At 43.3% G+C, this 24,359-nt stretch overlaps 1 protein-coding gene and 1 pseudogene across 2 annotated transcripts; both read right to left on the reverse strand.

Moving 5' to 3' along the window:
* Positions 1 to 1,237: 1,237 nt before the first annotated feature.
* On the reverse strand, positions 1,238 to 10,926 carry LOC135543562 (1-phosphatidylinositol 4,5-bisphosphate phosphodiesterase delta-4-like; annotated as a pseudogene).
* Positions 10,927 to 18,146: 7,220 nt separating this feature from the next.
* LOC135543564 (CCR4-NOT transcription complex subunit 9) lies at positions 18,147 to 21,989 on the reverse strand. Of its 2 annotated transcripts, none has more exons than XM_064970939.1 (8): positions 21,844 to 21,989; positions 21,209 to 21,388; positions 20,978 to 21,093; positions 20,751 to 20,860; positions 20,467 to 20,576; positions 19,236 to 19,334; positions 19,053 to 19,144; positions 18,147 to 18,802 (listed from the first exon to the last, which is right to left on the reverse strand). In XM_064970939.1, exons 1-8 carry the CDS (start codon positions 21,859 to 21,861, stop codon positions 18,634 to 18,636), a joined length of 894 nt encoding a protein of 297 aa, XP_064827011.1. In that variant the 5' UTR covers positions 21,862 to 21,989; the 3' UTR covers positions 18,147 to 18,633. The 2 variants fall into 2 exon arrangements, with proteins under 2 accessions (XP_064827011.1, XP_064827009.1); XM_064970937.1 differs by having other exon boundaries at positions 18,147 to 18,814.
* Between the last annotated feature and the right edge of the window lie 2,370 nt (positions 21,990 to 24,359).

Consider the following 24,359-nt stretch of genomic DNA (forward strand, 5'->3'; position numbering starts at 1 on the left):
TGAAGTAAATCAAGACCGTATATCTAAATTATTAAGATAAAATGTCATATGTACTTTATCTTTGTAATATAGATCCATGATCTAATCTCACCAGCCTCTGCACTCCTTAGATAAATGAAAATCATCTTTATTTGCAAATGGATATGGCAAATAACATGGCAAATAACTAACTACTGTAGTACATGCATACATAGCTAAATACATATACAAATAATACAGGTCTATGAAGTCTGAACTGGACAATAGTACAAAAAAGATTTAATAGATATGCTATAACACAATACAATTGGCTATACATCAAGGTTCTCCAACCCTTTTCCTGGAGAGCTACCGTCCTGTAGGTTTTCACTATAACCCTAATCGAGCACACCCGATTCTAATAATTAGCTGGTTGATAAAGCTGGTTGTTAGTTACAACTGGGATTGGAGATAAAATCTACAGTAGGGTAGCTCTCCAGGAACAGGGTTGGAGACCCCTGCTATACATCACAAACACACACAGCGTGTGTACAAAAATATACAACAATATTGAAATCTATAAAATTACCCCAAAACAGATGACACGAGTTGAGGCATTTTTGAGTTTCGCTATAATTTCTATTTATACTAAACGGATTGTTCCGAATATTGTTCATGGAAATGATAATATGCATTAGAGAGAGAGTGAGAGAGATGAGGAATGGAGTATATTTGTTTTAATTGGCATCAGAAACCATTTTAAACCAAAACTTGCCAATGGGCAGAAAAGGGAGGAAATGTGTCCTGCAGTAAGCCTAGGCAACTCTATCCAAACAGCCTCATCAATGTTACATTCTTGAGGAGCTTGGTTCATTGAAAATAATGTGGTGTGGATAAGAAGTGGATAATTATGTTGAAATGTGTCATCCCTCTTGACCAGTGGAGGCACACTTCTTCACTACATATCATTGCAGCAAAACAAAAAATGATCTCAAATACAGTTGTGTAGTTGACTAGCATTTGATGACATAGAATTGGAAAAACAGAATCATCCCAGAGCCAGATCTTCAGTAATACATTTGATTGGGAATAGACACTGTAAATATAGAATTGTAGAACACAAGTGAAAACCATACCAATCATACTTTCTAAAAGTACATTAATACCTACAAAAAGAACTTTTGGCTTAGTATATGCACAACATTACATACTATTTTTAGAAAGTAGCTACAGGAAGAATTCATTACATAGTTTGTGAAACTACCTCTTGAATGTCAAAACTGTCTGGTAAACCTCTGAACGATGGCTTGTTCTCTTTTAGTCACTTCTTCCGACTTCAGCGTCTTTCACCTTCAGTGTTTTCTATCTACAAGTCTTGTAAATGCCAGAGAGGTAAGCAGCGACTGGAATCTCTAATGTTCAGCTCATACCAGGTTAGTGATTCTAACATGTACAAATAAGGAGGCGGGGGGAATACTGGTTCCTTCCTTAGACAGGAGGTGGATGTGTCGGTATCCTGGAAAAGGGAGTAAAACAGCTGTAGTAGGTAATTGATCCCATTGTATTACATGCTATTATGTACACTACCGTTCAAAAGTTTGGGGTCACTAAGAAATGGCCTTGTTTTTGAAAGAAAAGCAACAAAAAAACAGAATATAAATAGGAGTGGGAGGCCCCGGTGCACAACTGAGCAAGAGAACAAGTACATTAGAGTGTCTAGTTTGAGAAACAGACGCCTCACATGTCGTCAACTGGTAGCTTCATTAAATAGTACCCGCAAAACGCCAGTCTCAACGTCAACAGTGAAGAGGCGACTCCGAGATGCTGGCCTTCTAGGCAAAGTTCCTCTTTCCAGTCTGTGTCTGTGTTCCTTTGCCAATTTTAATATATGGAAAGAACTGAACTGTGGAAAGAACTGAAAACTGCTGTTCACAAATGCTCTCCATCCAACCTCACTGAGCTCGAGCTGTTTTGCAAGGAGGAATGGGGAAAGATTTCAGTCTCTCGATGTGCAAAACTGATAGAGAAATACCCCAAGCGACTTACAGCTGTAATCGCAGCAAAAGGTGGTGCTACAAAGTATTAACTTAATGGGGCTGAATAATTTTGCACGCCCAATTTTTCAGTTTTTGATTTGTTAAAAAAGTTTGAAATATCCAATAAATGTCGTTCCACTTCATGATTGTGCCCCACTTGTTGTTGATTCTTCACAAAAAAATACAGTTTTATATCTTTATGTTTGAAGCCTGAAATGTGGCAAAAGGTCGCAAAGTTCAAGGGGGCCGAATACTTTCGCAAGGCACTGTATATGTTTTATTGGCCAGTCTGAGATATGGCTTTTCTCTGCCTAGAAGGCCAGCATCCCGGAGTTGCCTCTTCACTGTTGACGATGAGACTGGCGTTTTGCGGGTACTATTTAATGAAGCTGCCAGTTGAGGACATGTGAGGCATCTGTTTCTCAAACCAGACACTCTAATGTACTTGTTCTCTGGCTCAGTTGTGCACTGGGGCCTCTCACTCCTCTTTCTATTCTAGTTAGAGTCAGTTTGCGCTGTTCTGTGAAGGGTGTAGTACACAGCGTTGTACAAGATCTTCAGTTTCTTGGCAATTTCTCACATGGAATAGCCTTAATTTCTCAGAACAAGAATAGACTGACGAGTTTCAGAAGAAAGTTCTTTGTTTCTGGTCATTTTGAGCCTGTAATCGAACCCACAAACGCTGATGCTCCAGATACTCAACAAGTCTAAAGAAGGCCAGTTTTATTGCTTCTTTAATCAGGACAACAGTTTTCAGCTGTGCTAACATAATTGCAAAAGGGTTTTCGAATGATCCATTAGCCTTTTAAAATGATAAACTTGGATTAACTAACACACCGTGCTATTGGAACACAGGAGTGTTGGTTGCTGATAATGGGCCTCTGTAATCCTATGTAGATATTCCATAAAAAAATCTGAAATTTCCAGCTACAATAGTCATTTACAACATTAATAATGTCTACACTGTATTTCTGATTAATTTGATTATATTTTAATGGACGAAAAAAAATACTTTTCTTTCAAAAACAAGGACATTTCTCAGTGACCCCAAACTTTTGAACGGTAGTGTATGACTGTCATATTAGGAGGTTATATTTTGAGTTTGTACAAAATGCTTAAATACATGGATGAGTCTTACCTTGCTGAATACATGAGAAAGGCAAGGTATACTGTCCGACAAAATCATTCCTTGACGCCTTGTCCTTGTCCTCCACGACAAAGCGTACCAGGGCCAGTTCAGGCACATGGATGGTGAACCACAAAGTGTCATACCACACTGGATTGAACCCTGAGCAAACACAATTCATTAATATATAAAATAATACAATATAATACTGTAATATACTGCTTTTTGTATCAGCATTTCTGTAAAAAGTTACATTATCAGCATTTATGTGGTTGGGATTTAATAGGTGTATATATTACCATTGTTGTCTATGTATCTGGTCTCCTGCTTGGCCTGGTCTAGAGGAAGTCCATGGATCTCCACTCTCACTAACGGGTCCACAACGGAGCTCTCCTTGATATTCACTTTGGGAAGCTGCTGTACACTGATCACCTTGAAAACACACACAAATATATACACACACACAATGAGAGAGCTTGAGGTCCGATGGGTTGGTTAGCATTCCACTTAGCTCAGGTTGTGTCTTAGGTAGGTCTCCGTTTGTTATTTGTACCTGAATGCAGAGACTGCGGGGTTGGTAGCCTTCCCGGTTCTGTAGAACCTCAGGATCGAACCTCCTCTCTGACATCCTCATGAAGTCAGGTTTGAGGACATAGCCACAGCGGCCATTTTGACTGAACAGTCCATCGTTGAGGTCCATCTCAACTCCTGCCGTCTGGAAATTCAACGAAACTGAGGTAGCAAGGAAAACAGAGACAATAACCAACTGATCCAAATGAACAGAAATATGAGCTTAACTTAACTAGCTTCAAAAAGTCATGTTGGGAAATTGGACATTTATATTTTGTTTAATCATTGTGTCGTGCCTTAGAACAATCTAAAATGGTCCTCACCTACCTATTTGAGTCCCTGTGTTCCACATCACCTGTGGGTTGAAGTTGGAGGAGTCTGTTCTGAGGCCACTGGGATAAACCCTGGTCAGCTGCCTGGCATTGTGATGCACAAACTCTTTCCCTTGGGAGATACAGGCAGTTAATCATACATGAGAAGGGTGCAATTGAACAGTACACAGACAAAGCACTGTGTCTTCTAGTCGTTCTGCCTCTGTTTCGGCCCTTGCCACTGAATGAATAACTGACTAAATCTCACGAATCAGACAACATTTCCTTTTAGTAAATCAACAACTTTTGGCTTCTGTTTTGAGGTCCAAACAGAACGACACAAACTGTCCTGAGTGAGTTAGTGACTGGTTGACCCTGACTGATGATGTCATGAGTTACTGTAGGGATTCAAGCCCCACCTGCCTCTCTCAAGTGTTTGCGGGCTTTGGACTCTGTGAAGGAGGATATCTCGTAGAACTTGAAGTGAAGCTGCTGAAGTGGACACTCTTGCAGTAAACCACGCAGTCCGACAGCTCCTTTGACAGACGCTGCTTCGATTTCTGAAGAAAAGAAGGAGAGTTGAATTGAATAAGCTTTTTTGATCCACAGCGGGGAAATTGGAGTGTTGACCTCACTAAGCTACCTTCAATTCAACTCCATATAAATTGAGCAATGGCTTGGAGCAACTGCACTAGGAGGATTTGATATATACAGTAAAACCCTAGTTTTGACAAAGGACAAAGCTGTGCGATAAGAGCAACGCGGCACTCGTAAAGTTCGAGAGAAGGAGTGGGGTGTAGCTAGCCATGGGTGAAAGCTGCAAGTGGACCCGGGACAACCCCAATATGGAGTAAGTGATACTTCACTATGAAGCCAACCACAGTAGGTCTGCCAGTGCCAATCAGGCTTCGATGACCGTAAGGTTGAGGTATGCAGGCGGGCACACAGCCAGACTAATTAGCAATGCAACCAGGTGTCCCAGTCCTAGTGCACACCTGGGCTGCCTCTGTATGAAAGCAGATCCGGGGCCGAACACAAACAGAGACTCTGAGCTACAGTCTGTGTTTAGGACAGGACAGCCATCATCAGAGTAGTTACACCAGGGCCAAGGTCATCCCAGAGCTCACTGCCCCTGTAGACTACTGGCTTTAGCCCCGATTGCCATATTGATCAAACCATGTCATCCCTAGTATGGCATTCTAATTTATGCCGTTCATTAAACATAGAGTGCCAATGTTAAATGATGTCTTAGACCCATGGACACCCATCTAATCTGTTAATGGGCACTACTTGTTATTGACCGATATCATGAAAGAACCAAGAATAAAGTCAGAGGTGCTTCAGTGTTTAGCTACATAGGTGATCCCTGACTTCAATTTAAGTGTCTCATTTTAGAGGGCTCTCTACCTCTACCCGCAACCTTCCACCCAACAGTCAGTCAGTCAGTCAGTCAGTCAGTCAGTCTTCTCTCTCAAGACAGTAGTACAGTCTTGAAAGAGTGTTGGTGCCATCGGCTCTCTCTGTCTATGGCTATCTCTGGTGTTCGTATGGCACCATTAGGAGGCTCACTTGGTCTAGTCGCTGGCTTTAGCCCTATATCTTTCATGAGCGATGTCAGAGTTGAATGTAACTCTTGGACAATATCAGTCCTATAACAGTGTTATAACTTGGTTAAGTCAACACATCAGCCGATTCGGACAAAGATGATACACTTTTGCCCTGATGGAATTGAGGGACAATGGAGAAGTGAGTCTTCTGCTAAGTGGATATGAGAGCGGGAGATGGAGTTGAGAAGGAGTGACTGAAATATATACAACTACATCATGGCAGGCCCAGAGTTTAGTGACAGGACGAGGGTTGCAAAGCTACCGGTAGTTTACCAAAGTTACCGGAATCCTCAGTAATTTTGGTAATTAACAGAACATCTATGCCAATCTATCGTAACTTTGGTCATTTATACTTGAATAACTTAAAACTATATATATTCATATATAGTATAAATTGTTTTTTGTCTGTGTCCATATTGTCCTTGAGTTTCTAGTAGATAGACCACATGGTTCAAGAGAAAATAGACTAATTAATGGAAAAAAGCCCACCTTGGCTGCCACTGCGGAGGTCCCCCCCCCCCCACACACACACACACACACACACAGACACACCAGTAGCCTACTTTGGCCATGCGTCGGAGGCTGTTGCTATGGAGGCTGTCCTCATCGATGTCAGCTGCGTCGTCCTCGTCGCTTCCCCTTGAGAAGCCTCTTCCCCTTCAACTCCTGTTAGTCAGAACAATGGATCTAGATCGTTTCATCACCAGGGAATAGATATCATGCTTCTGTACCAGGGCATGTTTCAGAAAGCCTCTCGACTGCACCTCTCTCTCAACCCATCTCTCTATTGCATATTGATAATGGAACATAATAGATATTTAGAGTCACCTGCATACTTGGTGATTGTGGGCACAGTATTCTACAATCACTGAGGCAGAACAAATATACATCATGCACAGACAGATCATAGTCTTTGCATTGAGATTAAGGGCATATAAAGTCTTTGCATTCATTGTCCTACATGGACCTGCAGGTAAAGACCAGGCTGAGAGAACAATCCATCGTATTCTATTCAGTGCTGAGGGAACAACACTGTGGCTTCTTAATAGTTCACGGTGCCAGTGTTGCACCTTACAGCACAGATCATATGGCCCGGGCAGTACTGACAGAAAGGTAGGTAGCAAGACAGTCTCTTCTCACTCCCAAACTCGTCCTTTAATCTGGGTTCTGTTAAAACTGTCAATTATATGCATAATTTAATTTTGCCCTCTGCCACATATTCAGTATTTGCATATCTCAAATGAGTATTCATTATTCTTTTGATTACATGTAATGTCTTGGAATCCATTTAGATTGTACAATTAACTTTTGGGCAGATCAATCTGTTTTATAGCCTTGTATTAATATGATAAAACAGTGATTAGAAAAAAACTTCTGTGTGAATACTAATGAACGTGCTCTTCAATTATCTTTGAGGCACATTCTGTCCACAAGATCAACTGGTTTAATAATGCACATACTATATACTGACTCCACCCTTAAGTGTGTTGTTGAGGGCGGCAGGTCGTCTAGAGAAGGGTTTCCCAAACTCGGTCCAAAGCTGTTCACTCGCTCCCTCTAGCTAAATGGAGGGCCGAGGGGGCAACGTTAGTGAATTTGACCTCCACTTAAGATGGCAATCAAACTGCATCCAGTTTCAACTGGGATTCACCCGAGGGAACGTGGATAGCGCAATAGCTGAGGGGGTCAAAATAACGTGTTTGGACTGCAGCCCATGGCAATTTGACATGGGTAAACTCAATATGGCCGCTATTCCACCCATTGCAGAATGCTGGCTTGAATTGGAATAGTAATGTCCGTTGTAGTAATTGTATTTCTGTGGGGACAATTCTGTCCCATCACCACCACCATCACGCCACGTTTGCCCTTGCCATGACGTGGTGAGAGTCAGATCAGAGCAGATTACCTGGCTACTGTTCCTGGTGCCTGCCTCACCTCAGTAGAAGGAAAGCTGACGGGTATCTTTCCATCCAGGGTGCTTTTCAGCAGCTTGTCCCCAAGGATGGTGTTGAGGTGTTGGGCCATGACTCGCTGCTGTTCAACACCGCAGTGGTTCTCGGTGGACAGGATGACCGGGTATTCTGATACCGGGGAGTGAATCATTCAACACTGGACTGCAGCATTCTCAGTGGGAGGAGAAAGGCTGTACCTGCTTCCAGTCTCTATACACCAGCAGCTTCTCCACTCAGGCAGACAGGACAGGGGTCACATGGAGCAGCCCAGGCCACCATCCAGTTGCTGACAGACAGAGAGTGTGTCCCAAACGGCACCCTCTATGTATTCCATCCACTACATTCTGGGCTGTCCTGTATGAGTGGCTGCATCCCAAATGGCACCTTATTCCCTATGCAGTGCACTACTTTTGACCAGGTCCCTGAAACCCCGACCCACAACATGAACCTGGCGGCACGGAGGACCGTTTTGGCACAGAACAGGATAAGTCTTTGACAGGCCGGTCATGTGCTGGTTTACTGTGTGAGAGCTCTGCTTTCTGAAAGGGCCGTGGCTTTGGGATTTCATGACGGAATGAACCCCCTCCTGACTCATACACATATAATGAGTTGTTGAGTGAGGAGTGTATTGATACTGCAAGTTCTTGGATTCCTGTGTGCAAAGTACTGCACTGGTAAATGGACCATGAAAATGCTAAAAACACCCCTGTATTCTGTACTGATATGTAAACATTATGTCATGATAGTGCAGAGAATACCTGTGAAGCATACCATGCAAAGAGGTTTAATCTTGTCATTACAATTTCTTCGGATTAAATAAAAACCTTGAAGGCATAGCTTCTCAGTGCGTTCACAACATCTTTGAAGAGGATCTTGGAGGTGAAAGTGTGTCCGTGGTAGACGATAGGCTCTCCATTGGGGCCGTCCCAACAGTCCACTTCTACACACCGACAGCCTCGCTTCAAAGCCCTAACGAGGAAGAAACAAGTTAGCATTTTTGGACTTTGTCCCAGAGTAATTCACCTCAAGACAGAGATCAACATCGTCTCTCAAGAACGGCCTACTAAGCCTTCCCATCAGGCACCACTGGTGTAGAGTACATACCGTATGTATCCCTCGACACTGCTGTGTCCTCAAAGCTGGTCCTCCATCAGGTATGTGTTGTGTGAAGAGGAGATGAAGTAGTGGTTGAGGGGCTGGGTCATGTCCTGGCACAAGCTCTATTGTCTGGGGTGGAAGATGGAGCCCTCAGCCGATGCCAGGTACATCAGGAAACTGTCGATAGACATTGCCTTCAGCATCTTGGCTATGGAACACAAAAACAAAGACAAAAAATAAAAATTGCAATCAGTTCAATCCATATATTTTTATTTTTCATTACAACCATCATGATATTCATTAAAATATATTAGTTCTTGGTTGAACTAACAAGAACTGCTTGACCATGATGTTGACCTGATGATATGGTTATTGACCTGATCATTCGTAGGGTGTGATTGTTCAGTTATAGCCACAAATCATGTCAGAGGGCAGTACTACCTGTGTCAGAGGGTTCGTGGCGCTCGATGAGCTCCATGGCCAGCTGCTGAACCCTGTCCACCTCCTCCAGTTGTTCATCTCTCAGGAACTCCTCCAGGTCCCCCAGAGACAGCTCCTGAGAGAGTCGTCCTGGAACACCCTGAGAACGTCCTCTCTCTGGGTCAGCATCTTGTAGAACCGAACAAATTCATCATCCTCCAGAGTCTCCGCCTGAGACTTGTCTGCCGCCTGTGAATAAAATGGAGAAAGGTCTTCAGGCCTCAACGGACACCAGCAATGTACAAGAATCAAGAAGATCAAATTAAGATGATCTCAGGGCTTTTACCATGAAGAGTTGGTTGGGCGTGATGTTCATTCATGTCCACGTTCATCATCTTCAGCAGGACCTTGATCTCCCATTCTGCCGTCGTTGTTCGTATCAGCCTTCTTAAACCATTCACAGATCCACCTGGAAATGTCGCTTAAGGGAAATGTCATCATGCTTCAGCGAAACTATTAAAGCTATAACACAAACGATACTCTGCTATAGTGCACTTCTTAACTTCATTTAGCAAACTAGCTAGGACTATGTGTTGTATTTGCCCAGGTTCCTGTTAAGAACTTTGTGACAACTGTTGATATAGTATACAGGGCTTTGTAAATACATTTAATTGATTGGTTTAGCTTGTCAGAAAGGATACTGGTCAAGCTTCTCACTCTCGCCCATGTTCTCCAGGTTCTCGATCAGCTTCCTCATGCCTTTGATCCAGGACTGGGCCTCATCCGCTGAGCCTGCCACCAGGTCCAGGTTGCCACGGCGACCAGGGAACACCAGGATGAAGCAGCGGCCCGAGGGAAACTCGTCTGCAATGCTTAGCAGAACCTCTGACTGGTGGCCCTCACGCACCGTCTCCACGTCACTCACAGAGACTGTTGAAAGGGAGAAGAGAAGCTGAATACTATCTACTTAGGTATCTCTTTAGGTATTCAGCGATTTCCTTAGGTTTTCTTTAGGCCCTTTGCTCCACTTGTGGCTAAAGGGAATAAGTCAAGTCTTTTAGGTATACTGTGAACCCTATAGCCCAATATTATCACTCACTTCAGTGATGATAAAGCTAGAGCACTGCAACAACAAAATTACTCAAAGCAGTGTACAAAACATTAGGAAAACATGTTTTAATCCATGACATAGACTGACCAGGTGAATCCAGGTGTCACTGACCAGGTATCACTTGTTAAATCCACTTCAATCAGTAGAGATGAAGGGCGAGACAGGTTAAAGAAGGCTTTTTAAGCCTTGAGATAATTGAGACATGGATTGGTTTGAGTGTGTCAAGAACTGCAACATTGCTGGGTTTTTCACGCTCAACAGTTTCCTTTGTGTATCAAGAATGGTCCACAAACCAAAGGACATCCAGCCAACGTGACACAACTGTGGGAAGCACTGGAGTCAGCATAGGGAATCATCCCTGTGGAACGATTTTGACGCCTTGTAGAGTCCATGCTCAGACAAATTGAGGCTGTTCTGAGGGCAGAAGGGGGTGCAACTCAACATCAGGAAGGTGTTCCTAATGTTTTGTACAGTCAGTATATATCCTGCTGCCGAACATAATCTTGATGTGGACAATGATATAATATGTATCAAATGTAAGAAAATGTGTGTCTGTCAGTAGGTGATGTTGTCTAAACGTTGTCTAAACATGGTCTAAGCATGTACTGTAAATGTCACTACTCACATGTGGAGTGGGTGTTCCCGGCCTTCTTGGACTTGTACCAGATGGTCATGCAGTCCTCCTGCAGCTTGAAGAAGCGCTGCTTCTTCCAGGTGCGAGACGTAATCTTCCTCATCACCGTGCCAACGATCATGGACTGGAGGTTGTCATCGCCCTGGATACCTGATCAGACACATTAGGGAAAGTAGGAGTCAGGGGCTGAAGTCGAGTAGGAGTCAAGGCCCAGATAACTGTCCTGTCCTGACATACATTATGGCAACCACTCAATATCAGTCAACAGTAGCCTGGTCCCAGATCTGTTTGTGCCGTCTTGTCAACCCGTACAGATCTGGGATCAGTCTAAGTGAACGGGACATCCATCTCAGTCTCACACAGATCCAGAGATTCATACACATGGTCCACCGGGCACACGCCCCCAGGTGGTGAGGGTAGGCAACAACATTTCCACCCCGCTGATCCTCAACACTGGGGCCCCACAAGGGTGCGTTCTGAGCCCTTTCCTGTACTCCCTGTTCACCCACGACTGTGTGGCCACGCACGCCTCCAACTCAATCATCAAGTTTGCGGACGACACAACAGTGGTAGGCTTGATTACCAACAACGACGAGACGGCCTACAGGGAGGAGGTGAGGGCCCTCGGAGTGTGGTGTCAGGAAAATAACCTCACACTCAACGTCAACAAAACTAAGGAGATGATTGTGGACTTCAGGAAACAGCAGAGGGAACACCCCCCTATCCACATCGATGGAACAGTAGTGGAGAGGGTAGTAAGTTAAGTTCCTCGGCATACACATCACAGACAAACTGAATTGGTCCACCCACACAGACAGCATTGTGAAGAAGGCGCAGCAGCGCCTCTTCAACCTCAGGAGGCTAAAGAAATTTGGCTTGTCACCAAAAGCACTCACAAACTTCTACAGATGCACAATCGAGAGCATCCTGGCGGGCTGTATCACCGCCTGGTACGGCAACTGCTCCGCCCACAACCGTAAGGCTCTCCAGAGGGTAGTGAGGTCTGCACAACGCATCACCGGGGGCAAACTACCTGCCCTCCAGGACACCTACACCACCCGATGTTACAGGAAGGCCATAAAGATCATCAAGGACAACAACCACCCGAGCCACTGCCTGTTCACCCCACTATCATCCAAAAGGCGAGGTCAGTACAGGTGCATCAAAGCTGGGACCGAGAGACTGAAAAACAGCTTCTATCTCAAGGCCATCAGACTGTTAAACAGCAACCATTAACATTGAGTGGCTGCTAGCAACACACTGACTCAACTCCAGCCACTTTAATAATGGGAATTGATGGGAAATGATGTAAAATATATCACTAGCCACTTTAAACAATGCTACCTAATATAATGTTTACATACCCTACATTATTCATCTCATATGTATACGTATATACTGTACTCTATATCATCCACTGCATCTTTATGTAATACATGTATCACTAGCCACTTTAAACTATGCCACTTTGTTTACATACTCATCTCATATGTATATACTGTACTCGATACCATCTACTGTATCTTGCCTATGCTGCTCTGTACCATCACTCATTCATATATCTTTATGTACATATTCTTTATCCCCTTACACTTGTGTATAAGACAGTAGTTTTGGAATTGTTAGTTAGATTACTTGTTGGTTATTACTGCATTGTCGGAACTAGAAGCACAAGCATTTCGCTACACTCGCATTAACATCTGCTAACCATGTGTATGTGACAAATAAAATTGATTTGATTTGATTTGATACACTGGTTCAATCAACATTGTTGGAATGTCATTTGTCAACATATTGTGATGTGGAATCAACGTGGAAAACGTAGAAACATTACAAAATAATGTTCATCCTATATTCAATATACTGTATATTGGGGTGGTTGAAATGATGTTGAATTTCATATTTGATAGATGGTATATTATTTGACCTTGTTTCAATGTTGATAGTAAAATTGTACTTTTGAATCAACCTCAATCTTTTCAGCATCATGCCATCAACCTAAATAACGAGGTATATCGAAATAAAATGAAGGCACAGTACAACGATTCCTTCTATACAGTGACTCCTACTGGTATATGAGGGGGAAACACACTCCAGTGAGAACAAGTCAACAATCCAGATGGCTACATCTAAACTCAGCAAAAAAAGAAATGTCCCTTTTTCAGGACCCTGTCTTTCAAAGATAATTCGTAAAAATCCAAATAACTTCACAGATCTTCATTGTAAAGGGTTTGTAAGTTTCACACGGTTTCCCATGCTTGTTCAATGAACCATATACAATTAACGAACATGCAACTGTTGGACGGGCGTTAAAATACTCACAGCTTACAGATGGTAGGCAATTAAGGTCACAGTTATGAAAACATAGGACACTAAAGAGGCCTTTCTACTGACCCTGAAAAACACAAAAAGAAAGATAACCAGGGTCCCTGCTCATCTGCATGAACGTGCCTTAGGATGCTGCAAGGAGGCATGAGGACTGCAGATGTGGCCAGGGCAATAAATTGAAATGTCCGTATTGTGAGACACCTAAGACAGCACTACAGGGATACAGCTGATCGTCCTCGCAGTGGCACACCACGTGAAACAACACCTGCACAGGATCAGTACACCCAAACATCACACCTGCGGGACAGGTACAGGATGGCAACAACAACTGCCCGAGTTACACCAGGAACGCACAATCCCTCCATCAGTGCTCAGACTGTCCGCAATAGGCTGAGAGAGGCTGGACTGAGGGCTTCTTGGCCTGTTGTAAGGCAGGTCGCCTATGGGCACAAACCCCCCGTTGCTGGACCAGACAGGACAGGCAAAAAGTGCTTTTCTCTGACAAGTCGCAGTTTTGTCTCACCAGGGGTGATGGTCGGATTTGCGTTTATCGTCAAAGGAATGAGCGATACACCGAGGCCTGTACTCTGGCGCGGGATCGATTTTGAGGTGGAGGGTCCGTCATGGTCTGGTGCGGTGTGTCACAGCATCATTGGACTCAGCTTGTTGTCATTGCAGGCAATCTCAATGCTGTGCGTTACAGGGAAGACATCCTTCTCCCTCATGTGGTACCCTTTCTGCAGGCTCATGTCATGGCCAGCGAAGAGCTTGGATCTCAATCCCATTGAGCACGTCTGGGGCCTGTTGGATCGGAGGGTGAGGGCTAGGGCCATTCCCCCCAGAAATGTCCGGGAACTTGCAGGTGCCTTGGTGGAAGAGTGGGATAACATCTCACAGCAAAAACGGGCAAATCTGGTGCAGTCCATGAGGAGGAGATGCACTGCAGTACTTAATGCAGCTGGTGGCCACACCTGACTGTTACTTTTGATTTTGAGCCCCCCTTTGTTCAGGGCCACATAATTCCGTTTCTGTTAGTCACATGTCTGTGGATCTTGTTAAGTTTATGTCTCAGTTGTTGAAACTTGCTATGTTCATGGAAATATTTAAGCATGTTAAGTTTGCTGAAAATAAACGCAGTTGACAGTGAGAGGACGTTTCTTTTTTTTGCTGTGTTTATGTGCTGTACTTGGCTTAGGAAACAAGCCTTGTTCGTTTCAGCTGAGCTATTATGTCAACGCGGATTGACACTGATCAGCTTCCATACTCGTTTGCGTAGACTACCTACATAACCCTAGCATCTCAGTCATTAATTTGTAGAGAAATTGGATATTGAATTGTGAACGCAATTTATATTTTGGATTCACGTCTCCATCTCAACCAAAAATCTAAGTTGAAGAATAGCACTACATCAAATCAAACTTTAAATGAACTTCACATCAAGTTTGATTTGGTCCTATTCTTCAACTTAGATGTTTGGTTGAGATGGCGACATTAACCCAACATATTAATAATTTGTAGATTAAATTAGAAATCCATCAACCATCCTTCATATAAAAGACAATATCCAAAGGTAAAAGTGTATTATCAATATAATGAATTTGGCATCCTATTTATAGGGCTAATGGTAACTACTTCCAAAGATCCAATCAACTGTGGATGAATGATAGTATACCTAGCTACATGTTGAAATTATGGGCTGCATTTACACAGGCAGCCCAATTCTGATATTGTTTCCACTAACTGGTATTTTTACCAATCACATCAGCTCTTTTTCAGAGCTAATCTAATTGGTAAAAAGACCAATTAGTGAGAATAAAATATCAGAATTGGTCTGCCTGTGTAAATGCAGCCAAAGTGTCCTTTGTTGGGCGAATCAGGTGTCAATGTTGCCTACATAAACTCAGCCTCACTCCGAATTGACTTTCACATACAGCTCGTGTTAGAAAAGTTAGTTACTTTAAAAACGATTTAACATTATTTAGGTAGTCAACACAAATTAGTATGAAAGTTGATCAATGTCAAAATGTGTTGAGATGAAAGCTCAGCAAAAACGAACACAGCCTGTTTCCGAAGCTAAACAGGGTACATAGAGGTAGGTCATCTGGATGGTGGACTTGTTCTCACTGAAATGCATTACCCCTCACATACCAGTAGGAGGCCCAGTTCAGGCAGAAATCGGTGGACTTCGTCTTCACATGTTATTTCAATATACCTCTTCATTTCGGTTGAAACAATGACGTTGATTCAAACATTCCATTTTACTACAACATTGAAACAAGGTGAAATAAAATATGACTAATCAAATCTAAAATTCAACAGAATTTCAATCACCCAATTGAATATACAATCAAAAATATTTTTGTTGCATTTCTATGTGGAATTTTCAACCCAATTTCAACATATACATAGTTCTGATGATTATGAAATGTGATTGATGTAAGAACCTGTTAGTCAGGTTAAGTCAGTGTATTTCAGTTTAAGTTTTAGCCTAATTTCTATGTTTACAAAGCTGGTTGAAATTAGATGACATTTTTCAAATTCAATGTACAGTATACACACACACACATACATTTTGTAGTCCAAACTATCCTCTCCACTGATTCCATTATACACACACACACACATACATTTTGTAGTCCAAACTATCCTCTCCACTGATTCCATTATACACACACACACACATACATTTTGTAGTCCAAACTATCCTCTCCACTGATTCCATTATACACACACATACATTTTGTAGTCCAAACTATCCTCTCCACTGATTCCATTATACACACACACACACATACATTTTGTAGTCCAAACTATCCTCTCCACTGATTCCATTATACACACACATACATTTTGTAGTCCAAACTATCCTCTCCACTGATTCCATTATACACACACACACACACACATACATTTTGTAGTCCAAACTATCCTCTCCACTGATTCCATTATACACACACACACACATACATTTTGTAGTCCAAACTATCCTCTCCACTGATTCCATAATACACACACACACACACATACATTTTGTAGTCCAAACTATCCTCTCCACTGATTCCATTATACACACACACACACACACATACATTTTGTAGTCCAAACTATCCTCTCCACTGATTCCATTATACACACACACACACATACATTTTGTAGTCCAAACTATCCTCTCCACTGATTCCATTATACACACACATACATTTTGTAGTCCAAACTATCCTCTCCACTGATTCCATTACACACACACACACACATACATTTTGTAGTCCAAACTATCCTCTCCACTGATTCCATTATACACACACACACACATACATTTTGTAGTCCAAACTATCCTCTCCACTGATTCCATTTCTTCTTCGTCTTCTAAATCTCTCTGTCAAACCGTCTGACCACATCATTTCACTGGGTTCAGAAAAACTAAAACAAAAAAAATGTATCACAAATAATTGAAGTCAGCCTCACCAAGAACCCCGCAACACATTTAAATGATGTTACAAATTGAGGCTTATATTACAGTCAAGTACATACAACAGTAAGTAGGCTAGCAAACATGGAGGAATGAATGTATTTACAGACATAAAATGAAGAGACAGCTGGTAGAGCAAGGATAGCTACTGACTCACCCGATGGAGGGGCATCTCAGCTGGGTCCAGGTGGGTGTTGTGGTTCTGGAGCTTCAGACAGGGAGGGGAGCTGGCCCTGTCTGTCTGTCTGGGTCAGCTCTGACTCTGCATGCCGCTGTAGAGCGCTGAGAGAGAGGCAGGCAGGGATAGCTGATCCTTACTGAGTCAACACAGTCGCCAACAACACTCTGACACAACCTCTATCCCTCCCTCCATTCATCCAGCCTAATCTTTTTTCTTTTTTTTTTCCATTCAAAGGGTCCTCTTTAGTGTTAAATGGCCAGTCAGGTTGAAATGTAATGAGATGTACAAAGATCAAGTACCTGAGCCAACAGCCAAGATGTTATTACTTTAAGATTCAGCTAGACATTTTAGGTCTTCTTTTGATAAATTAAAAAAGGCACTATTCATTCAGAAATGAGGTGAAAGTTTATGTAGGTGCCCCAAACTGAACAACGGGGGCCATACTTTTCCATACATGACTCACCCCATGTTACCAACATTACAGTATTACATCATTGTGCTTATTTTGTATACACTGTTTAAGGACTTTCAAAACAGAACTTAACCATGTTAACGCTTTGTTCAAGAGAAAGACAACTAAACCTGCTGCAATGAGCCCAAGTGAACCCACACGAAGAAGCTTCAAGCCTACAACAGAGAGGGGCCAAGTACATCCTCAAAGATGCTCATACATCAGGTCAGTGTTTTTAGAACAATGCATAAACCAAACGTGTGTCAGAGGAGTTTAAAGAACAAAGACACATTACTCAATGTTTTTTTTTAAACTTTATTTAACTAGGCAAGTCAGTTAAGAACAAATTCTTATTTACAATGACGACCTACCGGGAACTGTTCAGGGGCAGAACAACAGATTTTTACCATGTCAGCTCGGGGATTCGATCCAGCAACCTTTTGGTTACTGGCCCAACGCTCTAACCACGAGGCGACCTGCCACCCCAAGTTCACATGCTTTGCCACTGACAGAGAACGAGGTTGTGTTGAGGCCGGAGTTACCTCTACAGTTGAGCACTGAGAACATGAACTTATCTTTCTGACTGAGTCTCCACCCAGGATCCAGAGCTTCAATAATGCACTGCAGCAGCTCAGGTTTCACATAGATGACAGGGCCAAGGCTCAAATGGGGGGGGTCCCTTAATCTGTCAACACTGAAGCACACCAACACGTTTACTTGGAACCTCTTAATGTACACAATACAGAAGCAGCTTGATTTCAGTTCATTTCCATACACGAGCCTATTTGAGATGTGTATATCAATAACACATCCATGTAACTAGAAAGCAGTTGCTTTGTTATATGTTATTACAATTAATTATTACACAAGAGAAAGTATGCCACATCACATATGTCAAGGTGTAACATTTTATTGTGCCGTCTACTTCAATTTCAGAACACTTAGTGAAGTGAAGACTCCAAATGTCCTTGAGAAAAAAAAATATATCGAACTAATAGTTTGAGACCAAGTGAAAATGCATTCATACACTTCTGGAGATCAGGCAGGCAGTTTGATCTGAATGAAAGATACTGTAAGAAAATGGCTGAGTATAGAGCTTTCGTCAAAACAGTCCTTCTTCACAAAATAAGTGCCCCTTTATGAGTCCGTTCGTCATTCAAACTGGTGGCTTTTTCCTGTTTCTGGAAGCTGGGTCCTTGCTGGTGGGTGTCACTCAGTGCAGCTGCATGGTACGTAGGGTTGCAAAACTCCAGTAACTTTGGCAAAATTCCCAGGTTTTAAATAAATCTAATTTGGAAAATTCCCAGGAAAGTCTAGGTAAACGTGGGAATCATGGGAAAGTTACCATAATTGTGCAACCCTGCTGAAAAGGTAAGGGGAGCTACTGTGTGGGCAGAGGGATGCCTCTGGGGTCTGTAACTTGGCCTTCCTGTAGGTTCTTCACCAGCTGTGCCAACCAGCGTTTGGTGGTGGTATCGTCCTTCAGGACTTGGGCAAACGTGGTGTCTTTAAGCTGGTCTGGTAGACACTGACGGAGGGCCTCTCGGGCTCTGGTGTGGGGGCAGAGGTGAGAAAAACAAAGTCATGTTAGTTATGATAGTGAGTAAGCCACTTTCAGCAGAATCAATTTTCTATCAAGATAAGACCATGACCACATCCACTGTTTTCAGAGTTCCCAACATCACTTCCCCAATATGTTTTTGTTTAAGTAATTCCTGAAAAATTGCTTCAAAACACTGAAGGATTGAACACAGACTAAATGAGACAAGCAACAGCAGGTCGAAGAGTTGATTTCAATACCTGGAGTTGTCTGACAGGCGTAGGTAACAGCGGACAACATGTTTCAATAGACGAGCAGAGGGCTCTTTGGAGAGCTGAAGAACCATTTTGCCCTGAAAAAGACAGTTGTATAAAAAAATATTTAGGGGGAAACCAAGGTCTAGAAAAGTATAATATTTGAATATTGGTTAACCTTGATCTTACAAGTATCATGGCCACATGGGAGAAGCGTTCATATGTTTGGCAAATGTATGCCAGCCCTGTGTCATCAAGGAGTATTTTCTGTAGTATAAAAGTTGCTACCTGTGGAACAAAAAATGAGGGTTGAAATACATGTATCTTTAGAGAGACAGAGTGGGGGAGAGATGCACAGAGAGCGGGAGAGAGATGCAGAGAGCGAGAGAGCGATGCAGAGAGAGATGCAGAGAGCAAGAGAGATGCAGAGAGCGAGAGAGCGATGCAGAGAGCGAGAGAGCGATGCAGAGAGAGATGCAGAGAGCGAGAGAGCGATGCAGAGAGCGATGCAGAGAGCGATGCAGAGAGCGATGCAGAGAGCGATGCAGAGAGCGATGCAGAGAGCGATGCAGAGAGCGATGCAGAGAGCGAGAGAGCGATGCAGAGAGCGAGAGAGCGATGCAGAGAGCGAGAGAGAGATGCAGAGAGCGAGAGAGCGATGCAGAGAGCGAGAGAGCGATGCAGAGAGCAAGAGAGAGATGCAGAGAGCGAGAGAGAGATGCAGAGAGCGAGAGAGAGATGCAGAGAGCGAGAGAGAGATGCAGAGAGCGAGATGCAGAGAGCGAGATGCAGAGAGCGAGATGCAGAGAGCGAGATGCAGAGAGCGAGATGCAGAGAGCGAGATGCAGAGAGCGAGATGCAGAGAGCGAGATGCAGAGAGCGAGATGCAGAGAGCGAGATGCAGAGAGCGAGATGCAGAGAGCGAGATGCAGAGAGCGAGATGCAGAGAGCGAGATGCAGAGAGCGAGATGCAGAGAGAGAGATGCAGAGAGAGAGATGCGAGAGAGAGATGCGAGAGAGAGATGCGAGAGAGAGATGCAGAGAGCGAGAGAGAGATGCAGAGAGCGAGAGAGAGATGCAGAGAGCGAGAGAGATGCAGAGAGCGAGATGCAGAGAGCGAGATGCAGAGAGCGAGATGCAGAGAGATGCAGAGAGCGAGATGCAGAGAGCGAGATGCAGAGATGCAGAGATGCGAGAGAGAGATGCAGAGAGCGAGATGCAGAGCGAGATGCAGAGCGAGCGAGATGCAGAGAGCGAGATGCAGAGAGCGAGATGCAGAGAGCGAGATGCAGAGAGCGAGATGCAGAGAGCGAGATGCAGAGAGCGAGAGAGAGATGCAGAGAGAGAGAGCGAGATGCAGAGAGCGAGATGCAGAGAGCGAGATGCAGAGAGCGAGATGCAGAGAGTAGGAGATATGTACCGTTTTGGAAAGCTCACTGCCAGACTCCATTATGCGAAGGCACAGGGGAATGATTTCTGTTGTCAACAGGAAGTTGATCACTTCCTGCTCATCTGTTTTGACCAAGGCACCTGCCAATCAAACAGGAGAAACATAGGGAAACATACATGACACATACTGTATAGTCAAAGTAATTAGATTGTTTCATTACTTAGGCAATGACAACATCAGAGTGAGAGAGAGAAGAAAATACAGAGAAGGCCTCATAGCAATAGAACCACAAAAATGATATAAAGGATATTTACCAATGACTCCTAGGCTGGTGAGTCGGAGGTACTCAAATGGTCGTGTTTTGCTGACAGTGTGTAAGAAGGGGTACAGGAATAGAGGAATGTGTGCTGCCAGAAATGCCGATCTGTGAAAGACAACAGTAAATAAGTTGGACATTTCGTATCATATAGAAGAAAACAGACAGTTTTTGTTAATTTCACTGCACAATTCAATCATGATGATAGAAAATCAAGCGACCCACCTTGTCTCTGGATGAGAGGCTACACACTGCAGAAGTGCTAATGCATTGCATACTCTGTTGGACTGGTGAGCAGTGAGGGTTGGGGGGTTTATTGAGGGGTAGATGTTGACAATTTCCTATTTGTGAAAGAATAAGAAGAGGGTCATCGTCAAGTTTACAGCCACACTCAGAGAGGAAAACCATACTACATCCGGCTAGAGACTAGCCAGTGAGTGATATCCACAATCTTACCTGCAGGAGAGCAGCTATAGTTCCACAGGAGTGCCATAGCATTGGCGCCAAATCTGGCACGGACTCCCGTTTCTTACTGAGCTCAAGCAGGGCATTCTCGCGGGTCTCTGGGCTGGACAGCTCGTTAATCCACTGGTATATCTTTTCCCTATCCACTTGGGCCAGAGCCGTGGTTACAGCCTGTTTTACAGGAGAGGTGGACACCGTGAGCTAAACTGACATTGTGTTGGAATTAGTCCGTTTACAAAAGGGTTAACAACGTGTTTCTTGCCACCTTAATGAATGAATGAGTTAGCTAGGTAGCTAGTGCTAGCTGGCTACCGAAACGGTAGCTAATGGTCAACAGCAATATGTAAATTAACGTCACTTTCATGGATACGGCAACTTTCCCACAAATAGTAGTTAGCTACCATAGCTAGTATCTGGCTCATTTAAATGTTAATATTATCCAAACAGTTTGCCACATGAGGGGTTCAAAACAGCTCTGTAACAAGTTCAGCAATACAGTTAGCTAGCAACTGTACTGCTGGCCAAATTCAGGCCAAGGATTGGCCTTGTTCTAGCAAAAACAAAAGCCTTGTACTAGCTATTGTTAACCTAGCTAGCTAACGCTAGCAACGATTTTGTGTACTTACTGCTCCTGTAGCCAGCATTCTATGCAGCGCTTGAATATTTTCGAAAAACGTCTAGTAAAATCTAAAAATGTGTTATGTTGTGAAAACAGAGAACGAAGCTCGCGAGAGCGCAACTGCGTTCAACCTTTGAACTCAGACCTGCCTCGTGTGACACGCCGGGAAAGTGACGTGACTATTTCCGTCTTTTTCTGTTTTTGACCACTTCAATATTATGCACATTGCAGCCGACCGACTGACAGATATACAAATAATTTAGCACCATAAATTACTACTCATTATTATTTGTAGATAATTCAGTCAGTCACCATTTAACTACAATGCGTCATGGATTTGATGCTCTCCAACACGGCCAACATGATCCAATTCATGAAAAAACGATATATGCTATATATGTATAATTATATAGGTATTTGTGGATTAATTTACATCTACTGGTGTATTCTCTGCCTCTAACCTTATTACAGGGGCTGAGTCACTGGCTTACTAGGGCTCTTTCATACCATCCCTAGGAGGGGTGCGTCACTTGAGTGGGTTGAGTCACAGATGTGATCTTCCTGTCTGGCTTGGCGCGCCCCCCCCCTTGGGTTGCTCCGTGGTGGAGATCTTTGTGGGCTATACTTGGCCTTGTCTCAGGATGGTAAGCTGGTGGTTGAATATATCCCTCTAGTGGTGTGGGGGCTGTGCTTTGGCAAAGTGGGTGGGGTTATATCCTTCCTGTTTGGCCCTGTCCGGGGGTATCATCGGATGGGGCCACAGTGTCTCCTGACCCCTCCTGTCTCAGCCTCCAGTATTTATGCTACAGTAGTTTATGTGTCGGGGTTTATGTGTCAGTTTGTTATATATGGGGTACTTCTATCCTATCCAGTGTCCTGTGTGAATTTAAGTATGCTCTCTCTAATTCTCTCTTTCTCTCTCTCGGAGGACCTGAGCCCTAGGACCATGCCTCAGGACTACCTGACATGATGACTCCTTGCTGTCCCCAGTCCACCTGGCCGTGCTGCTGCTCCAGTTTCAACTGTTCTGCCTGTGATTATTATTATTTGACCATGCTGGTCATTTATGAACATTTGAACATCTTGGCCATGTTCTGTTATAATTCTCCACCCGGCACAGCAAGAAGAGGACTGGCCACCCCACATAGCCTGGTTCCTATCTAGGTTTCTTCCTAGGTTTTGGCCTTTCTAGGGAGTTTTTCCTAGCCACCGTGCTTCTACACCTGCATTGCTTGCTGTTTGGGGTTTTAGGCTGGGTTTCTGTACAGCACTTTGAGATATCAGCTGATGTACGAAGGGCTATATAAATACATTTGATTTGATTTGATATTTCAAGAAGGCATTCGTTTTTGCAAATTTTGAGTTTGGGGTCCATAAACAAACGAGGGTGTTGATCCACATGCTCTCAATTGAGCTATAATATCCCATTACGACATGCCTAAATATTGTAATGAAACAGGCAGGGAGCAGGTCTCGAACCTTTGACCTTCTACCCCTTGGTCCGGCGCGCTATCGACTGTGCTGCAAAAGCATGCTCGTGTGGCATAGTCGATTTCCGTGCATATAAACCCATGGTCGTTACAATATAAACCTTAACTACAAAAATATTTTTTAAATATAACATTTATTTATCTAGAAAAGTCAGTTAAAAACAAATCCTTATTTGCAATGACAGCCTACACAGGCCAAACTCAGATGACACTGGGGTAATTGTGCCTTATGGACTCCCAATCACAGCCGGTTGTGATACGGTCTGGATTCAAACCTGGTTGTCTGTAGTGACACCTCTAGCACTGAGACACAGTGTCTTAGACCACTGAGCCACTTGGGAGCCCCAAAATAATAACAATCATGTCAGAGAGGCAATCTTTGATAATATTCAATTTTATTATACTCACATTTGTGATGTGTGTACATAACATGAACACCCTTTTCTGATGATCTGCATCCCACACACAGAGCAACTAAAGATTGGGTTGAGCACAGAGTGAAACAAGGAGTTAGACTTTTTCATTTTATTTCAACGATTATCTGTTTTAATTCATAGGCATTGAAGTTAACGCCATGTATAGTACCAATGTATGTCAATAGGACCAGGTAGCAGGAGGATTATTCCACTGCACCAATAAGCACTAAAATATTTGTCTGTTAGTGCCCAGTTCTATAAATGCATCTCAGTCCATCCAGATCTCCTCTGTAGCATTACTCATTAACCAGCCCAGCCGACTGTGTTTGTTTTGTTTTGGGGGGGATGATGTGATGCAACCATAGATGGGTGTTCATTAATTGATGTGAGTTAATCCTTCAACAGTTGGCTAGAACACAGTCACTTGCCCAGAAAAAAAGGTTTCAGAAACACTGGGCTAGATAGCACAGCCTACAGCCTCAGTGGTTGCATCCACAGTGTATCAAGACCAAAGAAGTCGGCGACATCTTTGTATAAATATAAACTGGTCGATCTGTCAATGTGGATCTGTCAATTGGCAGGCCGTCATTGTAAATAAGAATTTGTTCTTAACTGAC

This window comes from Oncorhynchus masou, chromosome 7 (genome assembly GCF_036934945.1).
Source record: "Oncorhynchus masou masou isolate Uvic2021 chromosome 7, UVic_Omas_1.1, whole genome shotgun sequence".
NCBI lineage: Eukaryota > Metazoa > Chordata > Actinopteri > Salmoniformes > Salmonidae > Oncorhynchus > Oncorhynchus masou.

What these genes read in the sequence shown, in the direction of transcription:
- LOC135543564 (XM_064970937.1), bottom strand. An exon ending in CTATAGCTGCTCTCCTGCAG is followed by an intron (nt 21,094 to 21,208) that starts GTAAGATTGTGG and finishes TTTCACAAATAG; the next exon opens with GAAATTGTCAACATCTACCC. An exon ending in GCAGTGAGCTTTCCAAAACG is followed by an intron (nt 19,335 to 20,466) that starts GTACATATCTCC and finishes TTTGTTCCACAG; the next exon opens with GTAGCAACTTTTATACTACA.